This window comes from Pelecanus crispus, chromosome 7 (assembly GCF_030463565.1).
Source record: "Pelecanus crispus isolate bPelCri1 chromosome 7, bPelCri1.pri, whole genome shotgun sequence".
NCBI classification, from domain to species: domain Eukaryota; kingdom Metazoa; phylum Chordata; class Aves; order Pelecaniformes; family Pelecanidae; genus Pelecanus; species Pelecanus crispus.
Window position 1 is genome coordinate 51806601 of NC_134649.1, and position 21304 is coordinate 51827904.

Consider the following 21304-nt stretch of genomic DNA (forward strand, 5'->3'; position numbering starts at 1 on the left):
TAAAAGTACAAGTAATTGAAAAGCGTTAGTATAGTATTCAGTGTTTGCCCGAGGATAGTCCTGCTGAACTGTTACATGTTTAATTCTCCTCTGTATTCCCTGTAAGGAGGTGACTCTGTGTTCCTCCATCAGGGTCAGGTTGGGCTCGTAACTGTTTCCATTTCTGCTAGTCAGGTCTTCACAGGCAAAGTATCTGAATCTCAGTTTTTCTATGAAAATAAGTGAACAATTAGAAACCTAAGTGCATCCCAGTTTGTGATGAAAGCAGAAACGGGGCATTCACATATAAGTGCTTAGAAACTTAATTCTGTGAGTGCCTTTTCCAATCTTTTTCTGCATCCCAATCAGCCATGAAGTGCATGGAGTTTTTATTGCACAAGAAGAGGAAAAAAGGGGTGAGAGTGAAAACCAAGTAAACAATCAAAACAACAGCTCAGTAGAGAGGCCACATTAACTGTGAGGTTTGAAAGCTCCTGATGACTCGTTTTGGTGCAGCAGCTGCAAACTAGGAGATTGTAAAGCTTCCTTCCTTGTAAAAATACTATCTGTCCTTATCTGACCTTCTTTCTTTTTTTTTAATGTGAATGTAAGGCTATGGGATTGCAGCATTCTTTCTTATTGCTAGCCAGCCTACAAATGCTGTTTATTTCTAGTAAGTACCTCAAATCGGGTATTGTTTTTAAATTCAGCGTTAAAAATACTTGAATGGAGGCTTTGTAGCTGAATATACTTAGATTCACTGACTTTGAAGCCAGGAGGGACCATATTGATACGATATGATCTAGTGTGGTCTGGACTACTGTCCAGACCACAAGACTTACTAGAATATAGCATTACTACAAAAACAACCAACTTTGATTTGAGACAGAATCTACCACGTTATGGATACACTAACACTGCATCCTGAGAAAAAGAAACAAGTCCCAAAAGGGGCTTTTGGTGATCTCGTGAAGGGTCAGGTAGCTCATAACCACATACAAAGGCCAAGCATCTAGTCACAGCAGAGCTGGTGTTAAAGCCCTGGTTGCATCCTGTCAGACTAAGGCCATCAGACCAGGACTTGTTCTTCCAGCAGGTCTGCACTGAGCTCTGCTTCAGCCCAAGATCTAGTGTGAAGGAAAGCTTTAGTGTCTGACCAGTCTGGCCAGATCCATGCTGTGAATGTATTTTGTCACACACTACTCTGCAAACAGTGAGTTATTATTAAAACCAATGTTTTTTCAAAGATGTATTGAAAACATTCTCTGTCTGCCCATAGAAGCCAATTCATCAGAAAAAAAATGCAGCTGCTTTAACAATCGCTGAGAAGGTGATTCTGCTGGATGAGTTAATAGACGTGGCAGCTAGATTTTTCCACTTAGAGACCATTTCCTGGCCTCCTACCCCGCTGTATGTGATGTGGCCAAATGTGCTGTGAAAGGAAGCAGGGGCTTGACAAAAAGAAACCTCCAAGGTCGCACAGCTTATTGAGAGATGCCAGGCTGTTTCTATCCGGCCCTGAACCAGGATGGGATAGGTTGAGTATCTTCCTCTGTCAGGATCCAGTGATCATGAAACCTATTGCCAAAAGTCAAATTCTGTTCCCTGAACTTTTAGGGACAATATTATGAACTTCCCTGGGCCGTACTGGGATTTACCATGGCATTTCTCATGACTCTGGCTTCTGTCTAGTTAAGTTTTGTAAGTACAAGGAGTAATTAAGGTGGAGTCTGAAAGATCTGATTTCCAAGAAACTTGCTAATGTCCAGGTATGAGCAACTCAACAGAGTATGTTTCACTGGGGATCCATATTTTACATTAGATAGTCCACTTCAGTTTGATTAAATGAAGGTAGCTGTATTGATTTCAGCATGCTGGGGAATGTGGCGGTCCTGCTGAAAGGTTCTGTAAGGAGCAGGAGAGCCTCTGGGCAAAGAACTTCAAAATTCCTCTCTCCTCTCCAGTAGGAACTGACTCCAGGCAAGAGCAGTTTTTAGTCTCCTCAGGTTCATTCCTGGCTTTTCTGTTGTAACCCTGTCAACTGCAATGTACACACACTGGCTCACTATGAACTGGAATGACTGGAATATCTAATAGATACTAGCCAAAAGGAAAGTCACACAAACACTGTGTTTTTCTAGCAAGTATGACAGATGAAGCATTTGTTTTCTGAAAAGCAACTAGAACTAGGTAAAAAAAAAGATCATGATGACAATTTTCTTTTTGACTAACTGTATCCTGGATAAAACAAGATCATAAAGATTTCTTAAAGGGTATTATTGTGTTTCGTAATTATCTGGGTCTGATTTCCACAACGTGTCCTGCCCCAGTACCACAAATAATCACAATGTTGTGTTGTTATTCCAGCTCCCATTTTTTTCTGGTGTGTGAGTGAGCCTATCTAACTACATATTTCAGCCAGTGTACACTCCAGAGGCTTTCCAACCAACTAAGCTAGTCAATCCGTCTTCTGGATGCTTCTCCTAACTCAAAGGAATCTGCAACCTTTCAAAGTCCTCAGTCATCATAATTAATTCAGACTGGGGAAGGGGAAAGAATCCAAAGGGTTCTTTCAGCTTATTGTGCCTGGGGAAGTGAATAGCTGTAGTAAGTTCACAACTGCTGTGCTTAAGTAACCTATTATGTTATAGAAATGTCATCTTTTCCAAATTAACATCGAACAGCTCTGTATCTGTCCACTTTCCACCACAGCTGAGCAACAAGATTAACACTCCTTTCCCACAGCATCTCAGTGGATTTAATTAGTCATTAATTGCCTGCCCCTTTGATTATAATGAATTCTCAGACAAATTATTTAATTCCAGTTGCCTGGATAGCCAGCTTCCTAATGATTAATAAAAAACCTGCAGCGTAACAGTAATCACTATAAACATCCATTAAAAAAAATAAATTATGTCACTATTGAAAATGCTGAGTGCCTGGGAAGCCATTAATCAAATGCAAAGTCCTTTTGCAGTCTCACTAACTCTAATCAATCATGGCACCTGAAGGTCTCCAAGTCTGTCACCCAAGCCCCGTGTCTAAACACAGAAGGTACCAAACACTGGGTCCCTGCTGGGTCAAAACTGTCTTAGAACAGAAGCATGAACTGAAGTTGTTCAGTTCAAGGCTCTGGCATGACGGCCACAGAGCTCAGTCTCACCCAGGGCTATATGAGCCTACAGATCTCACTCCTGTCTTACGCCTATACCTGCACCAGTGTTTGTGTGTGCATGTGAAAGCATAACCCAAGCTGGCTAGGTGACACAGAAGGTTAGCAACTGTGCTATAAAAATACATTTTTGAAACATAAAACTTTTCATTACATTTTGGGCACCCATAAATAAGTCCTTTAGAGCCATCCAATGGCCAAATCCCTAACATCCCTGAAATAAACCCTACAAATAATTAAGTGAAACAAAGAGGATCGAAACCCACAGCCACAAAGGTTGGTTGGGGGTTTTTTCGTCTTTTGTTCGTGCACATCACTAACACACACAAGTTACCTTTTTTTCCCCAAGAATGCCTCTGAAGAATTTCTGTTCCCTGCTGGAAATGGGGACTGTAACCTGGAGCGTGCTATAAGGGCATGAAACATGGAGGAATGCGGGGTTAGTTTCAACAAGATCTTATGGTTTATGTGGAGCACTGCCTAACAGTCACATGCTTGGCTCTCGGAGTAGAATCTGATATCCTCTGTGAGGTGATGAGCCTCACTGTAGGGTGTTGGGATATGAGATGCTTTAGAGATGCTGGCAGTGCCTGCCAATGCTAAGAGGAAACAGTGATTACAGGAGAGTTCTGGAAAAAAAGATTTAGGTACCTGGCTCAGGGCTACAGAAAGGTAGCCCAATTTACCTGGGATCAGCAACCTGGAAATCTTTGTAGCAGGTAGTTATCTCCAGGTACTCTTTCAAAGGAGTCAGCAATGCCAGCAGCCAGCGGTTTTTGGCAGAGCACTTAACTTAGCAAGAAAGTTCTGTGCAGGATTCAACATCTATGTGAACTGTGATATTCTAATCCAAAGGCAAAAGGGGTAGTTAATGGGACAAGAGTTAGTTCTGGGTTTTGCTTCCAGAATTTTGTGAGCAGATGCAGAAATGGTGAGGTTGTGTATTAAATCTCTCCAATATGGGGCTGAATATGCTTTGGACTCCAGCTGCAAAAATCAATTGTGGCAATCCTGTATGCATATCAACAGCCATTTTGCAAGATGGATATATCCTGTACATATCGTGGTCCTTTCTCCGTTTCAGCCCTGCTGCCAGTTAGCCTTTACTAGCCTGAGAACATTTAACCTTGCAGGACCCTAGTGAAAGGAAGGAAAACTAATCTCTTGTCAGCTAAACCACTGCTTCAGGCAAGTAGTTTACCCAGGAGAAAAAACTGCCTGTATATATATATATATATATATCTCTGCTATTTTGGGTGATTTCTCTTCTTCAACTTCTACTTGAAAATAATCCAGGGTACAGGAATTCAATCTGGATCCAGAATATCTGTTTGCTTTTTCGGTGTATAACAGAATAGGCCAAGTTAGATCAGTTCACCCCATGGCCCGTGGATCCCTGGGGAACCAGGGACTACTGCAACCAGTCCAGTAGGGGTAGTTAGGAAATTCTAGGACTGAAATCAGTCTCTACCTTCACTGTAAAAAGCTGATGGTTCTGCTGCCTGCAGTAGGCTGAAATCTATGTAGATTAGAAAGATGAGTAGAGTGGAGGAGAGGCAGCCAAGATTTTGACTTAAAGGTGTAGCTAAACAGATAGCTCTATTTGAAAGAAAACCTTTTAGAATTGGTCAAGATCAGTTGCTAGATCTTCTTGGGTTTCTGTTGTTACTTGTTCATCTTCTAAAGCAGCAGTGTATAAGATGCTAATCCAATCATAATGGAAATCCTAGTTCTTGTGTATTGACTACAACGGCAGGAGAATAGAAGGGGAAGGGAGTACAACACCATTATATTGGCTTTGCCAATAGTAATTTATAGTCCTACAGTTTGACAGTTGCTCTGCAGGTGGGAATGGAGGTTCCTTCTCGCTCGCTCTCAGCACTGTGTTCCCAGCATCAGGCCTGCATTTGAGCCAGAAATTGTGACTTTCTAGTAGAAGACAGTGCTCGTAGAGCAGAGCCACACCTTAACAGTTCAAGAGAAATATCTGAAAAGAAAAGTATTTTCTGTGACCAAAAAGTGCACATCATACTAGAAGGACCAGATTGCTAGACTCCGTGGCTGGATTAGAAAAGCTCTGAATGCCTGCAGTCTAAGTAGTGCTGAAGCAAAGTCTCTTTGTTGCATCATCTCACTGGAAGGAAGGAAGCGTTTACCTGCAATAATGCACAAAGCAGAAAAGAGCTCAACTGTTTCCCAGATTCTGAAGTATCCTCATGAGGTTGATAATGAGGGAAAGAAATCTTAACTCAAAAGGAGTCTGATGCAGTGCTTTGAAGAAGCTAGTCATCTGCTGTTCTTGCAGTCACCTGCCAGAGAAAAACTATATAAATTTATACCAACCAAAGGTCTGATCTGTAATGCTGTCATGGCTGAATCAGCTTCCCTGCTTATACCTCTACTCCGTGTTAAAGAACAGAAAAGGGCTGACAGGTGAATAAATTCACCTAGGATATTTCCACAATTTCCAGGGAAAATTCTGGTTGGGGAGATGTGTGAGTTTCCATTAGGGAGCAGAGCTGAGAAAAAAAACTGAAAAGGGAGTGTACAGAGCAGATAGATTAGTTGGAAAACCATGGCCATTTTTCTGCCTCAGTCCCCATGTGGAGATACTGCCACTTCAGCTGCAGAAATCATGTCTGCACACAGCATATTTACCTTGCTCACGCCACAACTCCCACCTGGCATCTGGACTTCTACACTTTTCAATAAATAATGAAACACACACACATCCAAAAATCATTTTACATGTATATCTAGAATTGTAATTGCTTCCCAAGTCAAGCTGATATTTTAATGAACATTGGGAAGTAAGCATATTTGACCCTTTGTGAGTGGGCCAGGGAGGACAACAGGAAATCTTACTGCAGCCCAAACTTTATACAACTGAAGTCTGCACTGATTGCATAAAATGGTGCAGGCTTTTACAACTACTTTCACTTCTAAAATGAAGGTGGGCTCAACAGATACTGTACATTGTAGGATCCAAGGCTCTTTTGGACATCTAGGCATTACACCTGAGGGGAGGGTGAAGAGTTCAAAGGAGGAGAAGAAATTTTCCGTATTAAAGCTGAATGCAGGCATGAGATGCTGTACTGTATGCTGTGAGCCAAGTCTGAATCATGGGTGGTTCTTGGAGGTATCTTCATTACGGCCAGTGGCCTCTCTCCTAATGATGAAAGTGAAAGTGGCACCCCTAAATTAAAAAGTGGCACATCTCCTGTAGCAGAGTGAGTGACCCCTGATCTGCACTGGGCAGTGATCTTCCCAAATTTCTCATTACTGAGCTCAGCGGAAACAATGCCAGATGAACAGCAAAGACGACTCTCGCAGCAGACACAATTAGTCTCTTATCCTGCCATTGCGGGGTACAATCTAGGTCAGGAACCCTGACCTCAACACACACTCACATGCAGTCAAACACACACATTCATCCAAAACACTGCAAATGAGTTTCAGAACTGGCAAGCTGTAGAGTATGCACTGCAAATACTGTATCGGTGGGCCCATTACCAGGGAATTGTCCTGACGCCAAACATGCTAGTGTGACTTCCCTCTCCTTTTAAGAGATACACAGATTATCTGAAAGCTATTTTGGCTCAACATTGCCACTGCAGAAGCTCCCTGGCCGATACACAGCTATTTTCTCACTGCCAACGAAGACAACAATGAATAAATAAAGGAGAAAAAACCCCAGCCTACTGTAAGTGAGGGCAGGCTGTTCTTTTGTGACAGTGCATCTTTAGGCTTTTCTAAGAGCTTCAGAGGGTCTAACAGCCAGCTAGCTGTTCATTTAGCCAGCACATTCCATTCACTAAAGCATTTAATTAGGAAAGCAATGACTTGATTGGTCCAGCAGAACTTTGAACATCATCCAAGAAATTTACAGTAGTAAAAAAGGCTCAGCCAATCATTCACTGGAAGTGTAAATAATTAGAAAGATGGAGTTCTGTTTTGTCTAACATGTAATAGTGGCTCCTAAATCAGATGTTTATTTTTTTATTCTTGAGAACATGCTGCCCACAAGAATTCTGAAAGTAGAGTTTAATTAGTGAGACTGACTTCATGATAATCTGCATTTAGGTACCTTTCAGTTAGTGACTTGAGCACTAACATGTTTTTGTTCTTTTTTATTTCCTAAGATGTATTTTGCAGTCAGAAGCCTTGGGATGCCCACTGCAGGGTTGGATCCCAAACTGCTCCAAAGGCTGGAGAACCAGCACATATTATAGCTATTCGTATCATATTCATATCCATATCTTCAAATGCTGAGGAGACATAAATCTGGGTCTTGGTGTTTCTAAGAATTGTGGCCCATTGTTAGGAGGAAAATGCAAACCAGAAAACAGGATCAACTTTGTTTGACCAGGGAGGTGTTTGGGCTGGTGTTTTTTCAGTGCAGACCTGTCCTTTTAAGGTACCTTAATTCAGTAAATGCCTCAGAGGGAAGTAATAATGACTTTAAAGGAGTTTATGCACAAAAAAGGTGACTTTATGCACGAAAGCCAAAGACAAAATAAATGCGAACATGGTACACTATCAAGCAAATGGTTGATCCCATACAGACTGGAATCCTGAGGCAGTCTAAGTCACACTAAGTTTGATTTGTGTATATCTAGTAAAGTAATTTGAAACAGACTGGCTGAAGGGAAGCAAATAAACCAAATAAAACCTCTTGGTCCTCGAAGGTGGTATGTGACACATTAGCCTGAGAAAGCAACCTGCAGCATTTTTGTTCAGGAGCAAGCACTAAGAAAAAGATGACAAGTGTAACCTGCCTGCATTACTGGGGAAGAAAAATAGGAGAAAAGAATGACAAAATTTGAGGATTAAATGATCCTGAAGGAAATGCAAAGCCTAATCAACTTTGGAAAACTAAATTGTGAGTACCAAGAGATCAGGGACTTGGACTGCAAGGCCCTGCCAGTCCCATCTGCTCAGTCCAGAATGAGTTCTTAACTCCCTGCTCCAGAGAATTGCTTTACCTTTGAGTAGGGTAAATAACAGCTAACCCTTTAGATTATTATCACTACTACCACACCAACTGATATCAAATTTGTGAGCTAACACAATGTTTCCACTCTTTCAGTTCAATAGCAGAGTGGGTGTATGGAAATGTCATCATTTTGGCAATCAATCAATTTATTAAAGTCTCTGCTGAAAGGCCAAACAGATTCTGTTATGCTGAATGAATAGCAGCTCCAGCCAAGCCTGGAAATGAGAAGGGAAACTGCTCCTGCTGCAGGCTTAAGAAAAGCCCCTTTTTTCCTTTCTGAAAGCAGCCAGGGTGTGGTTTAGTTCCTTGCCTTTCTTACCAACATGTGGGTTTATATAAGAAGATGAGACTTGAGACTTGAAGATGAGCATTTAGAAACTGTTTTCTTTAGGAAGTTGGTGATGGGGAACAGAGAGGTATGTTTGCCTGAGCTGAGATAATGCTGTTGAAGAAGCCTTTGGTCCTAACTGGCCATGAATGGGGTGTTGTACCTTGAGGGCAGTTTGGTGACTCTGTGGTCACTGGTAGTTGCTTGTGACATCTGCCAGTGAGACCTGTGTCAACAGCGAGTGCACAGTGAAGCACAATTTTTTACTGATATGACTATTCCTAACAGTATTCAAATATGTGAAAAGGAGTAATTAGTTCATTGTAACTTTTTGCACTATGACAGCATTGAAAAGCCTCAGTTAGGCAATAATACCCCTGTAGTTTGAGGGACTTGCATGTTGTAAAATTGGTAATGGTTTCTCTAGATCTCCAGAATAATACACTAGGCAACAGGTGAATATAAAGATCCAACAGTAGCTGGGGTGGGAAAGATAACAGTGCTGGGACTGTGGCTTTCTAGATTGAACTTGATTGCAACAGAGAAACCTGCAGATTATTTCTGAATGGCACTGCAGCAGGTAGCTATCATGCAGACATCAGCTTATAGCAGTAGGGATGGGGTGTACTAGGGCTATAGGCACCCGATAAGACACAGAAATGAACCTTCTGGTCCTGTTCCCATAAAGATTTTTGATCTCTTCTAAACTAAGGAGTGCCTGAACTAGCAGTCAAGTGTGAAAACAGACTGGCTGTTCCTCTAGTCTCCCACAGTGTCTAACCCAGGTGGCATTCATACATCCTCACGACTTAGAAAGCTAACTCGTAGAAACAATTAAATCTTATTTGAGAAACTTGCTTGTTGACTCTGCTGAAAAAAGCCTCAAGTAGCCCCTAAAGGAGTGTATGCAGTTGGTGGTGAGGCAAGAAGGATACTGTTCCACTGCAGAAGAAAATCATTAATCAAAATTGTGCACCCAAAATCTCATCCTAAAATTGATGCAGATCTTTCTGAACTTTCTAACTTGAGACAATGGGAACTGGGACAGGGAAAGTGAAGAGGGCATGGTTACAGTGATTCTGACATTTCACAACCTGTAAGTGGCTTAACTTTGTAAACCAATGCATTCATTCAAGGGTTTACTTTACACCCATCTCTTATTTTAATTTGAAATTTTAACTCCTCTTTTGGTGCTTTGACTTTCATTATTAAGGAAATAATGAGCATATGCAAAAGACTCATTAGATCCCTCTACTCCAGTGGGATGGGCAGGCAGGGAAACAAAATCCCAGCAAAATAGGATTCAGTGGAATATTCCACTACAGGACTGAAACATATAAAGACCAAGTAAGTGCTTCCACTGAAAATTGATGACGGACAGAAATAGAAGAACTTGCCCAGTCACAGGAGTGCTATTACTGGTTTCTTTTCCCTGATAAATTAACCAGCTGATCCAAACCTAATGATTAAGTATGATTAAAACAGAGCCAGTTTCCCTCATGCCTTAAAACCTTAATTCCAGGACTGGCAGGCCAGGTAATGTTACTTATTTTCTGTAATAAACATTTCTGCTTAGAAAATGTCTGAGTTCCCCAACAGGAGAGCAAGGAGTAGTTAAGCCAAGAAAACTCTCTGGTTTCATTCCCTCATATCTTTGAGCCAGCTCTGGAGCACTGCAGCAGATAAAATTAGCAAGCAAGCAGAGGTTTTCCCTACCTAACCTGTGAGCTGTAATTTTTATGAAGATTCTTTTTATTAGGGATTACCAACAGTTTGGAGTCCACCCAGCTGGAGGGATGCACTTGCATCCATAAGTGTTTCTAAACTAAAAGATTTTAGCAAAAACATAACCCAGAATCCCTATCCCATGTTAAAGTTGCCAACTTGGAAAAGAGCAAAAATGACATTTTCTTTTCCTTCCAAATGATTTCTACAGGCAGAAAATAGGATTATTGTGAAAATGCATTAATTACTCGTTTACACACATAGCCTCAGAGCCAGATTCACCACACAGGGATTTATCAGAGGAAGGAGAAAAGGGCAAAGTAAGTCCTGAAGGGACTGGGAAAGTCCTGAACCACCCCTTTCCTGGCCCAGCAACAGCACAGGCAAGGCAGCACAGACAATAACATGATGATAGCTGTCATGAGGGTGTGCAGCCATTCATGCTGTGGCTAAAGGCACTGAAGTGCATTGCAAGATTTGGATCTATATAGTGAAGATTTTTCAGGCCATGTTAGCGAGCCACTTTTATCTCCTAGAGGTATGTACCAGTCTCCAGGGAAGCAGTGGCAGCTCTGTTAGAAAGACACAAAGTCTTCTGGGACAAAGCCACCAGTGGGTTTACACTGCAAGAGCTCTCTATCAGGCACTACAAGTGATTCTTTGTGTGTGTTCTCTCATGAGTTTCTGACACCAGAGTCTGTATTTTGCCCATGGTAACTACCTGTGTCACAGTGTGGATATCTAGGGCATGCAGGATATCACTGATATTGCGTTATCAGAAAAAAGAAGCTTAAAAGGAAGCAGAGTGAATCCATTCAAACCAAATCCCCATGCTCCACAGCTCTGCTCCTATCTGCCTCTCTCTGAAGAGAGAGGGTTCCCCCCTGTTTATCACCATCTCCTTCTCTGCACTAGGCTTATTCTGCATCTTACACCAGTGTCAGAGCCCCAGCAAGCACTGTTGGCCAACATTTTTCCCTGTGAATGACAAATGCTAGATTTGAGGATCTGTAGCAAGATCAGATTAGTGGCAGACGTACTCCTTTGCAATGGTTCACCTAAGCCATTCCTCATCAAATTCACCTCAGTCCCTTCAATGCTTTTATGTCTTCTAAATTGCAGCTAAGTAAAAGGGCAGTTAGGTTTCAATGATTGAAATTATTTGCTTACCATACATAACAGCTGGAGCATCTCCACGTATCTGGGGAAAGAGACAAATTTTTATTAATTGCCATCAAACCAATGCTGAAGGGTGGATTGCGTAGCTTCAGTTTTAGGAGAGCAACAGATAGGTTGTAACAATGAACTCACACTTTTTCTGAAGACATCAGCTCCTGGGCAATGAGGTAAGCTCTGGACTGGCCTTCTTTCTGTCAACAGCAAAAAACAGGGACAATTAAGAGATGTCTCATTCCAAGTAGTAAAGCAGTGTTAGAGAGCACTTTGAACTGACATATTCCTTCAGTAAAAATAGTGACCGGGCTTTTATTCTTTGTTGTTCAGTGTCTGGTATCCTGGAGTCCTTTCCATGACAGGGTGTTTCCGCAATTCAAATACTAGTAATACAGTATAATATAATAGCTGCTAAGGCAGATGTGAAGTTTGAAAAAGATGTTCTTATTGAAGAAGGAGAGAAATTTTCTGTTGATTTTTACAGGTCCAAAATTTGTCAGAGAAGCAGAAAGTGCTTCACTTTGAATAGGCTAGCTTAATGGCTATTGGGGCTCATACCATGTATTTAGCCAGTCAAAGCATGTTGCAAACAGATGTCAGTATTGACTGCACACATGAGCAAAAGAAAGGCTTCTGTTTCTATGAGGAGACTAAAGACCCCTTGCTGCTCTGTGAGTTTTCACCTTGGGGATGATGGACCCCAAGGAGGATTACGATCTGATCAATTGTGAATACAAGTGAAAAAGTCCTTGAACCCTGATGATGATGGGTTAAATGAATGAGGCTTCATGTATAGAAAATGAAGAGTGTCACAGTGACCTTTTTTTCATCTTTAGTTTACTTCTGTGTACTTTTACTGGGAGGCAACTGAAGATTGCAAGAGCCAAAGGAAATACAGAGAGTGAACTATTCATCAGTCTCAGCCATCTAATCCATCTCTCCGTTAGCACCAGGAGTCTGAGGGTATGTCTCCTAGTGCTTTGCTCCTTTTAGCTGATGGGTGCCGGAGAGCATGCTTTGAATCACTTACTTTTGGAGAACTACACTAAAGTTTAATAGAGTGCACTAGAAAGATCGTACATTTTTTCCTTAGTTTCACTTTCCTGCTGGGAGCAAATATTTGATTGCTCCTTTCCCCCTGGCACCACTTTGTGAAAACCTCTTGAAGATCATGATGTGCCTCTCCTGGTTGTCCCAACTGCTGTAGGAACACACTAGAGACACTGCGTCTTCTCTTCTCTCTCATTTTCTCTATGCAGGCATAGCAGAGCAAATGAAAGGAGGTGTGCTTCTTTCTGGGCCAACCTGGCCCAATGCTGGCTGCCCAACAAGTCCTCTGTGGACAAGCCTGGCTCCGCAGTGCCAAGAAGCAGAGTGCATTTCCCCAGCAGGCCAGGCCCACTTTCCCTTTGCATACACACGTTGTCACGGGCTGTAATTCCCTTATGATTAATATGTCTTAGCCAAGACACAAAACACAGGGACCCCAGTGTCACATGGCCTGTCTAGGGCGAGTTTCAGACAGTGTCTCTAGGCGTTGCCTGCCTTGTGTTATTTAATTGCTGTTTGTTTAACCAGGAAATGAACTCTGAGATTGACGACAGTGTCCGGAGACAGACTTCTGGGAATAGGGGGTAGAGGGGGTGCAGGTCCCTCAAGCATCCAGTTTCTGAAACAAACTCCGAGTGATTATTACAACACTGCCAAGCTGCCACCTTTTTAGTAATCTTTACTCCCTGCAGCCAGTCCTGTGCCCAGCCCTGCGGTGTGGTTCCTTCCCACTCCCCACTTCAGAAGCTGCGCTCCAGGCCTCACTGCATGCTTCTGCTTAGCAGATGGAGGCCATGCAGCCATGTGGGGACCCTTGGCTTTCTGCTTCACGGAGTCCTCTTGTCTCATAGCCTCATCACCCCATCCTCCCCAAAACTAAATGCTTAATAAAATGCTTGCAATATACAATATAAAATTGCAATATATAACTGAAATATCTCCCGGTTCTCTCCACTCTGAAAAACATGCTGATGCCAGGAAGGTCACAAACACAAAAGCACTTTAATTAGGTTAGCAGCTTGTACAGTTGCTACAGCTCAGCTGATCAGCATAACTTGAGAAGCAAAGGTGATACTGCGCAATCATCTCTCCAATGGCTAACAAAGCCCTACAGCCCTCTTCTAAACGGACACCAAGTTTACTGATGGAAAACTAAGACCTAGAGATGACTTGGGACTCGCCCCGAGTTTCTCCTTCTCCAATAGTCGATGTTTCCCAATGTATAATGAAGCACACCCCCACCAGAAAGCTTTTGTTTGGAACAATGAAGACCTAAAAGCCTGCAGCTCTTTACAGGGCAGACATGTGAGCACAGTTGAAGTACTAGTCTCAGGTAGTTCAAACGGAGAAACTTTACGTTTCATGTCCCTTTTATGCCTTCTGATACTCTATCAAACATCTGGGCTGAGAAGGGGCAAGTAGTGAACAGTGGAGAAAGGTGGCTAATGGCCCATGCTGAGTGTGCGAATGTGGCACTTAACTGTTGCAGGATTCCCTTCTCTGTGTGGCAGTGATCCCATTAATGTAGGGATAATGTCTCCACACTGAGTCATTTATATGCTCTGGCTTTGTTCTGAGCAATGCCAAGGTATCTTATGCGGGCCCTAAGAGGCCATGCTCTGATTAGATGGTACTTTGGTGACAGTGCCAGTCGCTCCTCTCTGAGCCCAGTGCCAGCTCTCAGTTGTGCTGTCCCAGCTGTTTGCAGGACCTTGATCAGAACCAGATTGGTCCTGATCCAGCTTAAAAAATTGTGGGGCTGGGGGTGAATCTGCCTCCCTGGGGCTAGAACGGGAGCACAGCTAGATCACAGAACCGTTCACTAACCCTGAAGCATTAGCGCTGTGCAAGCCACTCATCTGGAGTACGCAGGGAGTGACACTTTGCATTTCAAAAGCAGGGTAACTAGTCAAGACATAGAAGCAGAAGCTCCATTCTTGTGTGTGCCACTGGCTTGCCACGCTGACATGGACAAACTGCATCTCTTCGTGCATTTTCCTACGTGTGTGTCTTATTTCACAGACTGCTCGGGGTAGGTGCATTGTAGCTGGATGGTACCCAGCACAAGAGCGCTACTGTCACAATCAGAGGCTGACAGCAGTTTGCAAGCTTCAGCCTCTGAGCTGAGTGACTTCATAATGCCCCTTTTGTAATTATTATGAACTATGTAGCAGTTCACAGTGATGTCACAGTGGTGCCAACAGTAAACTGAGGCGTTAACAAGAACAAGTGACTTTTTCAGGCTGCCTCTGTGAATCAGTGAGAGAGAAGGAAAAGCAGTCCACATCTCCTGTCTCCCAGGCCCCTTCCTTGAAGAGCTAGATTGCAGCTCTCCTGGGGAATCTGTGTAATTATATAAATCAAGAGCTGTCCCTTGAAAGGCGTCTGAATTAGGTGCTTCCTCAAGGCACACAAATCTGTCATTCCCAACTCCAGCACGTTTCAGTTTTGTGTGTGTGTGTGTGTGTGTGTGTGTGTGTGCATGTTTTAATATGTGAAGGTTAAAGGTTTGCAAAACAGAATGATTAATGGAGTCTGGAAACCGAGCCCACCCAGTGGAAATGGATAAGGAGCAGCAAAGGCAGTTTTATGTACTGCTGCCATGAGACACTAGCTACCCTGCTTGTTGTGAGACCTTTGTGGCTAAGCTTAGTGTTCCCTGTTTGTGCAGGGCACAGGTCCCCTCCATCTGCCATACTGGGTTGCTGCACCCCTTTCCATCCCCTTCTGATACCTGGGAGAAGGGCGGAGCATCTTCCCTCCAGGGCTGCCTTCTCACAAGTACAGCAACAGGGATCCTTTCTGTATCAAGTTCTCCTTCATGCCCCGCCCCCCAGCACACCACCATATAATGGTAATGAGCATCCCTCCAGTCTGGTTAGGATTAGATATATTAAACCTAAAATCCTAAATGACTAGCCAGAACACTTTGGGTTTCCACTGGCATAAAATACAGACACATCTGGTCTGAATTCCCTTTATACCATTTTGCTCTGGTTACATGCTATTCACCTCGCTACAGAGTTTTACATTTTGCCACCAGCGTAAGATCACATCTCTCATATGCTGGCTGTATACAGTTCCTTGTAACATATTGCTGCGTTTAGACTAAACTCGACAGTATTTGCGTACAGATTGGTTTACTTTTAGATTTCCCGTACAGTTAATTGGCAGGCAGATCTGTGTTCTGGATGACAGAAATGTCTTTATGTTCCAGCTACGGCTTTATTACTTGTCCTAGGATTTGTATTAATTTATTTCCTGAGTGCTTTATAGACTATAATTCTTACAGGTATTCACTGAGATGAATCACATTCTTTTCTTATTATTCTTCTGATATGCCCTTCAGTTCTTCAGATCAAACTCCCTCCTGTGTTTACAGACAGGTTTAAGAGAGCGTTTCTAATTGTTCCTTTGACTAGTGGCTTAATGTAGGGTTTGCCATATGTCATTCCTAACTATAACAGTTCTTAAAATAGCTGATGTCCCTACAATATTCCTAGCACCCCGTTTACCCAGTCACTGCTTTCTCCTTCCAAAGGCACCCTGTAAAGGAAGACTCAGCCTCTTATCACTGTGGTGCAAATTGTGCAATTGATGGGAGTCTAAATGCCTTCCATTGACTATTGGGGTTATTTTTAAGCCTGCTACTTTGTTTGATCAGCATACCTTTAGCATGTGTGTGATACAGTCTGAATCAAGCAGCGTGAGGGAAATAGCTCTTGAAGCCCAGTCCAAGGCAACACGTTTTACAGTGTTGTTACAGGACCATCTGCATGGCTCTCTGCAAGGTGCTGAAAAAATGAATTCTTAAATTGGCAGATGGGTTCCTGCCCCTTACCCATGCCCACAGAACCCAAAACCTGTGCTTCATCTCCGTGTATTTCTTCAGAAAATTTTCACACCACCATGGGGCCTCTGCTGCATCTCCCTGCTGTGGTTTGTCCCACAGGTGTTTGCCCTTCCCCGAGCCTAACCTACTTCCCCAAGTAGAGCTGTTAATGTCATGGTAGGAAGGCATATGCATTCCTGATACTGTCATCTCAGTGAATCCCTTGAAAGGCTTAATGTTCCCACAATGAACCTAAAGGCCAGCACCTAGCTTTTTGCCTTGCCTGCAAGTTTTATCTCTAATCTGCATCAGATGGGTTTTTTTTCTCTTCTCTGGATCCAGCATAAAAATCACTCCTCCCTGCTGGGTCCTTATCTTCAGCCAGACAGAGAGTTAGGTGTGGTAAAAGAATTGTCTTGGGGCTCCCTTCAGCTGCGTAACAATTGGAGGTTGTAGGAGGTTAGTGACAAAAGGGATCAACTGGCTAGAAGATCCAGTCTTAACAAGTGCCTACAAGAAAGGAACTGTCTGAAAACTCTTGCTTGAAGATTCTGACACTAAAATGAGAGGCGCAAGCTATGGAAAAGTGGCTGATGATCCAGCATATGCAGCATCTTCCTCAAACGACCGAGGCAATTAAAAAACTCAGATCATAACCAGCCATAGATGAAAACTACCAGCATGTGTTAATTTTAGTCCATTTCAAACCATGGAGCTGAGCTTCTCAAAAGTAGACTTTAAATATTATATTGTCTCTATTTCTGATCTTTTTAAAACTGGAAATTCTGAGACTGCTACAAAAACTAAGTTCTGCCAAAGGGAACTCAGTTTGAAGTTGGTGTCTAGTCAAATCTGAACTATTAAGTTCATTTGCCCTTTAATTCCTTTAATGCTTGTTAGCTGGGTGGATCCAAGATGAATTTATCTCATTTTAGCAGTAAAAAAACAATCACAAAGTTCAGGTTTGAATCCAGCTCAATGATGAGAGGAAAAATCTGGGGTTTTACATCCTGGACTTTAAGCATTTGTGTAGTGAGTGAGGTTCAGAGGTAGGAGGTAAGAGAAAGTCCTTATTTTCTTTGATACAAGTTTTTTTATTCCTAACTGGAATCCCTAATTCCAATTTTTTTTTTCTGTAAGCAGCTTAGTTGCCATCATATAACCTTGAGAGCCCAGTACAGAAAAGCCATGTGTCACTTTCTGATAAATTGGAAGGGATTTAATTAAATGAACATATATAAAAGACACATGAATGAGAGATGGCCCAGGAGCTCCTCTAAATTAGCTTAGCAAGAGGAAAAAAAAGAGTGAATCTCCATCAGTAGTGTAAGTGAAGGGCATCACTTTTTATAATATAACCAAGTAGAATCACAAAGGTTAAGAAAACTTACAGCATTACCTGCCTCTGAGTTCTCTAGGTTGTTATCATACAACAGCAGACTGAAGAGAAGGGAATAAAGTCCTTATTTAACCAGAAAGAATGAATTTTCACTGTTAAGTCTTATACAGAAGAATCAAAACCACCAGGTGACTTCTGATGGCAAATGCTTAGCTTCTCAGGGCCTGAGGTACTCCCAGTGGAATAAAGACAAAAATTCGAAACCTACCTCCTGTTGTACATTTTTATACATGCCCCATTCCAAATAGGTTTTTAGTAATAACAACTCCTGCAACACAATAGAGATGAAAGCCCCTCTTTGTTTGCTCTTTAAAATAAAGCTGATAATGTAAAAAAATACCTCAACATATATTACTGGCTACGATTCAAATTGTTTACAGAACAGGGTTTCCAGCAGACCCTAAAAATTTCTCCACACTCATGTGAATCTCGTCCCCAGGAGAGCCGGGATTCAAAGGAGGCAAGCTATTGAAACAATACCAGGAAATATGTGTACAAAGCTAATTTTTAAAATTATATTTACTTATAAAAGTGAGCCTTAAAAAGAAACATCAGAGGAAAAAATTCTGCTGCAAAGTGGAAGTTTTGCAATTCTCCAGCAAGCAGGCTAGGGGAAAGCAGGTGAGAAACCAAAGAATGCCACTTGCATTTTGGTACAGGAATTCAATCATGACAGTGAAAGGCAGCAGGCAGAATCCAGCTCAATGCAAATGAAAATCATATATCTTAACACAGGGAGGAGATTTTATCACCTAGGCTGTTTCATGCCTTTATTTAAACTAAGTTTCCCTGAGGAGTAAAAAAACAGAAATCAAACCAACAAACCCCAGAAGGTTCTTTTTTTTTGTGTGTATGTGTTTTTTAAAATCCAAATTCAGCTCTTAGTAGGCCAGCCCCAAACAGTTGTTTTAAAAAGATTAGCTCATTTCAAAATTCATGGTCCTTTTTTTGGCATCTAGACCAACATGTCTCTGCCAGTTCTCCCCAAGTGACAGCGCTTCTGAACTCCTTCATGTTGTACAGCCACTCTGTGTTGTCCTGAGGATTTTGCTCCAGTGTATACATCACTTCATCAGGGAGCTGGACAAGATCTTTACGCTTTGTCATTATAGGACAGGTTTTGACAGGGCGGCTAATGTTCCCTTGGCACCCAGAAGATTTGCCTGAGAAGACAATAAAAGGAGGCGGGAGCAGTAGGGTAGGAAAAACAGTCCTCTGTCAGTCCTCTGTAAAGACACCAGTGCTTGGTGAGCTGCGGACAGATGGAATTTATCCCTTTCACTCTTAATTACAGTGAACTGGAAGCCCTTGTTTCTGACAGAGAATCTGCAGCACGGGCTGCATGAGACCTTGGAAGATTCCCATATCACTATTATTCTGCGGCTGGCATGGGCGACAGACAACAGTTAAATACATTGCATCCTTCATGTCAGAACCCTGCACTGACTGTTTTCCCTAGGAAATTGGATCTTCCCTGGCCATCTTTAGATTATTGCTTTACACACCCTGCAGCAGTGATGCTGAGGCTGTTACAGAGTGGCAAGGGAGTCCTGATGCTCGGTGGCCTCTGACTGCCCGGATCAGGCGTCTTTGTTAACAGATTGGGTCCTGGGGACAGCTGGGACACACAGGGTTTGACAGGATGGCTCCCAGGACCCTCTTAGTCTGTCCAAAGTGATGCTTGCCCTAGTGAGGCTACAAGAACAAAGACGCTCAAAGATGTCTCAGTGCCACTTCCCATCTCTTGATCCCACATACAAGCACAGCCCCCTGACTTGGCATACTAAGCAAATGCCTTATCCAGGGATGAAATTACTGCTGCTCCAACCTCTTTTTAGAGTCTGTAGCTAGAGCCCAGTAGATTGCAGAGTGGCTAATCTTCCTACAGCCAGAATTATAACATGCAGATCAGATTATGTCTACTTTCCTGGCCTGCTTCTTGGCAGGGTAAATAGCCACGTGCACTAATTCATGAGCCAGCTTGGAAATACGGCCTGTACTTAGATGGAGCTGTTTTAAGACAGCTCTCCAGGAGCTTGTAGAAGTCTGGTCCTGCGTACTGTGATCGTTGCTGACAATTAGCTTGGGAAGCAAAGGCCAACCAAACAGCCAGACCTGTTCTGATGTTCTCTACCAGGCATGTGCGGATAGTTAGTTTGTGTTTGCCTGAGGAGTGGGAGGGATACCTCCAGTTAGACTCAGAAGCACACGCTTGTTCTCTAAGCGCTGCCTTCTTCTGTGGCAGCTACACAGTGTGGTTGCCCCAGCACAACAGAACAATTAACGCGCATGAGATGAAATAAGGGAGCCATTTAGAAAATCATCATTTCCTAGTGTCTTGAGTAAAGCCCTGCAAAAATTGGTTTTAGCAGCCTTCAATTTGCTTCCAAGTGCATAGTGATTGCATGCATTTCCCTTGTGAACTCAAGTCACAATTTTGTTGTCACTTCTCCACTGACATCACAACGAAGACATGCTGAGAAACCTGACCAGCTTAGATAACACACTAGTGTACGCTCTATAAATGCTAGTGGTTTGTCAGCTAACTAACAGAACTGAAAGGAAAAATATTTTTCATTTAACAGGGAATGTCAGAAGTTTAAACGCTTTTCCCTTTCCAAAACAGTGTGAAAACAAACAACCAAAACAATTTCATGAATCTCAGAGGAAAAAAGATAAGGTTGCTTGCAGCTGTTTCATTTGTTTCATGTCAGCAAGGAGATCAAACCACAGTCTTTTCCACTGGTACCAGAGGCAGCTCAGCACCCTGCAGGGTAGACCTAAAAGTGGTACAGCATACATGGACATCAAAGGAAGCTATTCTCCCTCAGAGATCAGAGTAACAACAATTTCATTTGCCCTTCACTGTCATTCCACCTGCAGTTTCTTTTTCTGTTTCTCAAGAACTGGTGTCCTGGTAAGGGGAAAATTCTGCTCCCCACTCTCTCTATGCTTGCCCCTAACCAAAGCTTCACATTCTGGAAATGCCTGAAGAGATCTGATCTTCCTAGAATCAATATACTTATGCTTCTCCTTGACAGGGTTGACCCTTAATCATCTATCATTTGGTTTTGGAGGGGCATCTGCACAGACTTTTGCAGGCTCTGACACACGCCCATGACCAGACACAAGCCATCTACAATCAGGAAGCCACATTGTTGTGCTGACACTGAGAGACGTGGCCAAAATGAATGGCAGAGGTGTAGAAAATCAGGATTTGCTATTTTCCTATGCAGCCTTAGTTCCTGGGGCTCAAATTGGAGGACTTCAGAAGAACATACCCATTTGTTGCATGCATACTAAATGGACCATGCAGTGGGTGCTTGTACTCAGAGACACAACCTTAGGTTGTTAGGTTCATATTAGGTTTGAAGAACACACACACACACAAAAAATCCTGTGAAAAACAAAGATAAATTTGTGCCTAAAACTGCTCGATGCCATTTCTTTAACAACTGCACTGTTATGAGCTCAGTGGAGGTTAAAACAGGCTTGTGTGGTCTTAAGCTGTGGTCACATTTCCATGGTCTTCTCCATAATTTGTTTAAGAGCTGTTTTATTCATCAGTAAAATAAACCCAAACATGAGTGCATTTTCCCATTATAAGAGAATTTTGAGATGTCAGAGACCTATTAGATAATTTACTCCAT

The 21304-nt window shown here is 42.5% G+C and overlaps 1 protein-coding gene across 1 annotated transcript in view; it reads right to left on the minus strand.

The window, feature by feature from the left end:
- The window catches only part of FGD5 (FYVE, RhoGEF and PH domain containing 5), a 96759-nt gene that overhangs the window by 43551 nt on the left and 31904 nt on the right, over nucleotides 1-21304 (minus strand). The window contains exons 3-4 of the mRNA XM_075714408.1: nucleotides 11512-11570; nucleotides 11371-11401 (exon numbers count right to left, since the gene is read on the minus strand). Coding sequence (XP_075570523.1) covers nucleotides 11371-11401; nucleotides 11512-11570 — 90 coding nt within the window. The remainder of the gene's footprint in view (nucleotides 1-11370; nucleotides 11402-11511; nucleotides 11571-21304) is intronic.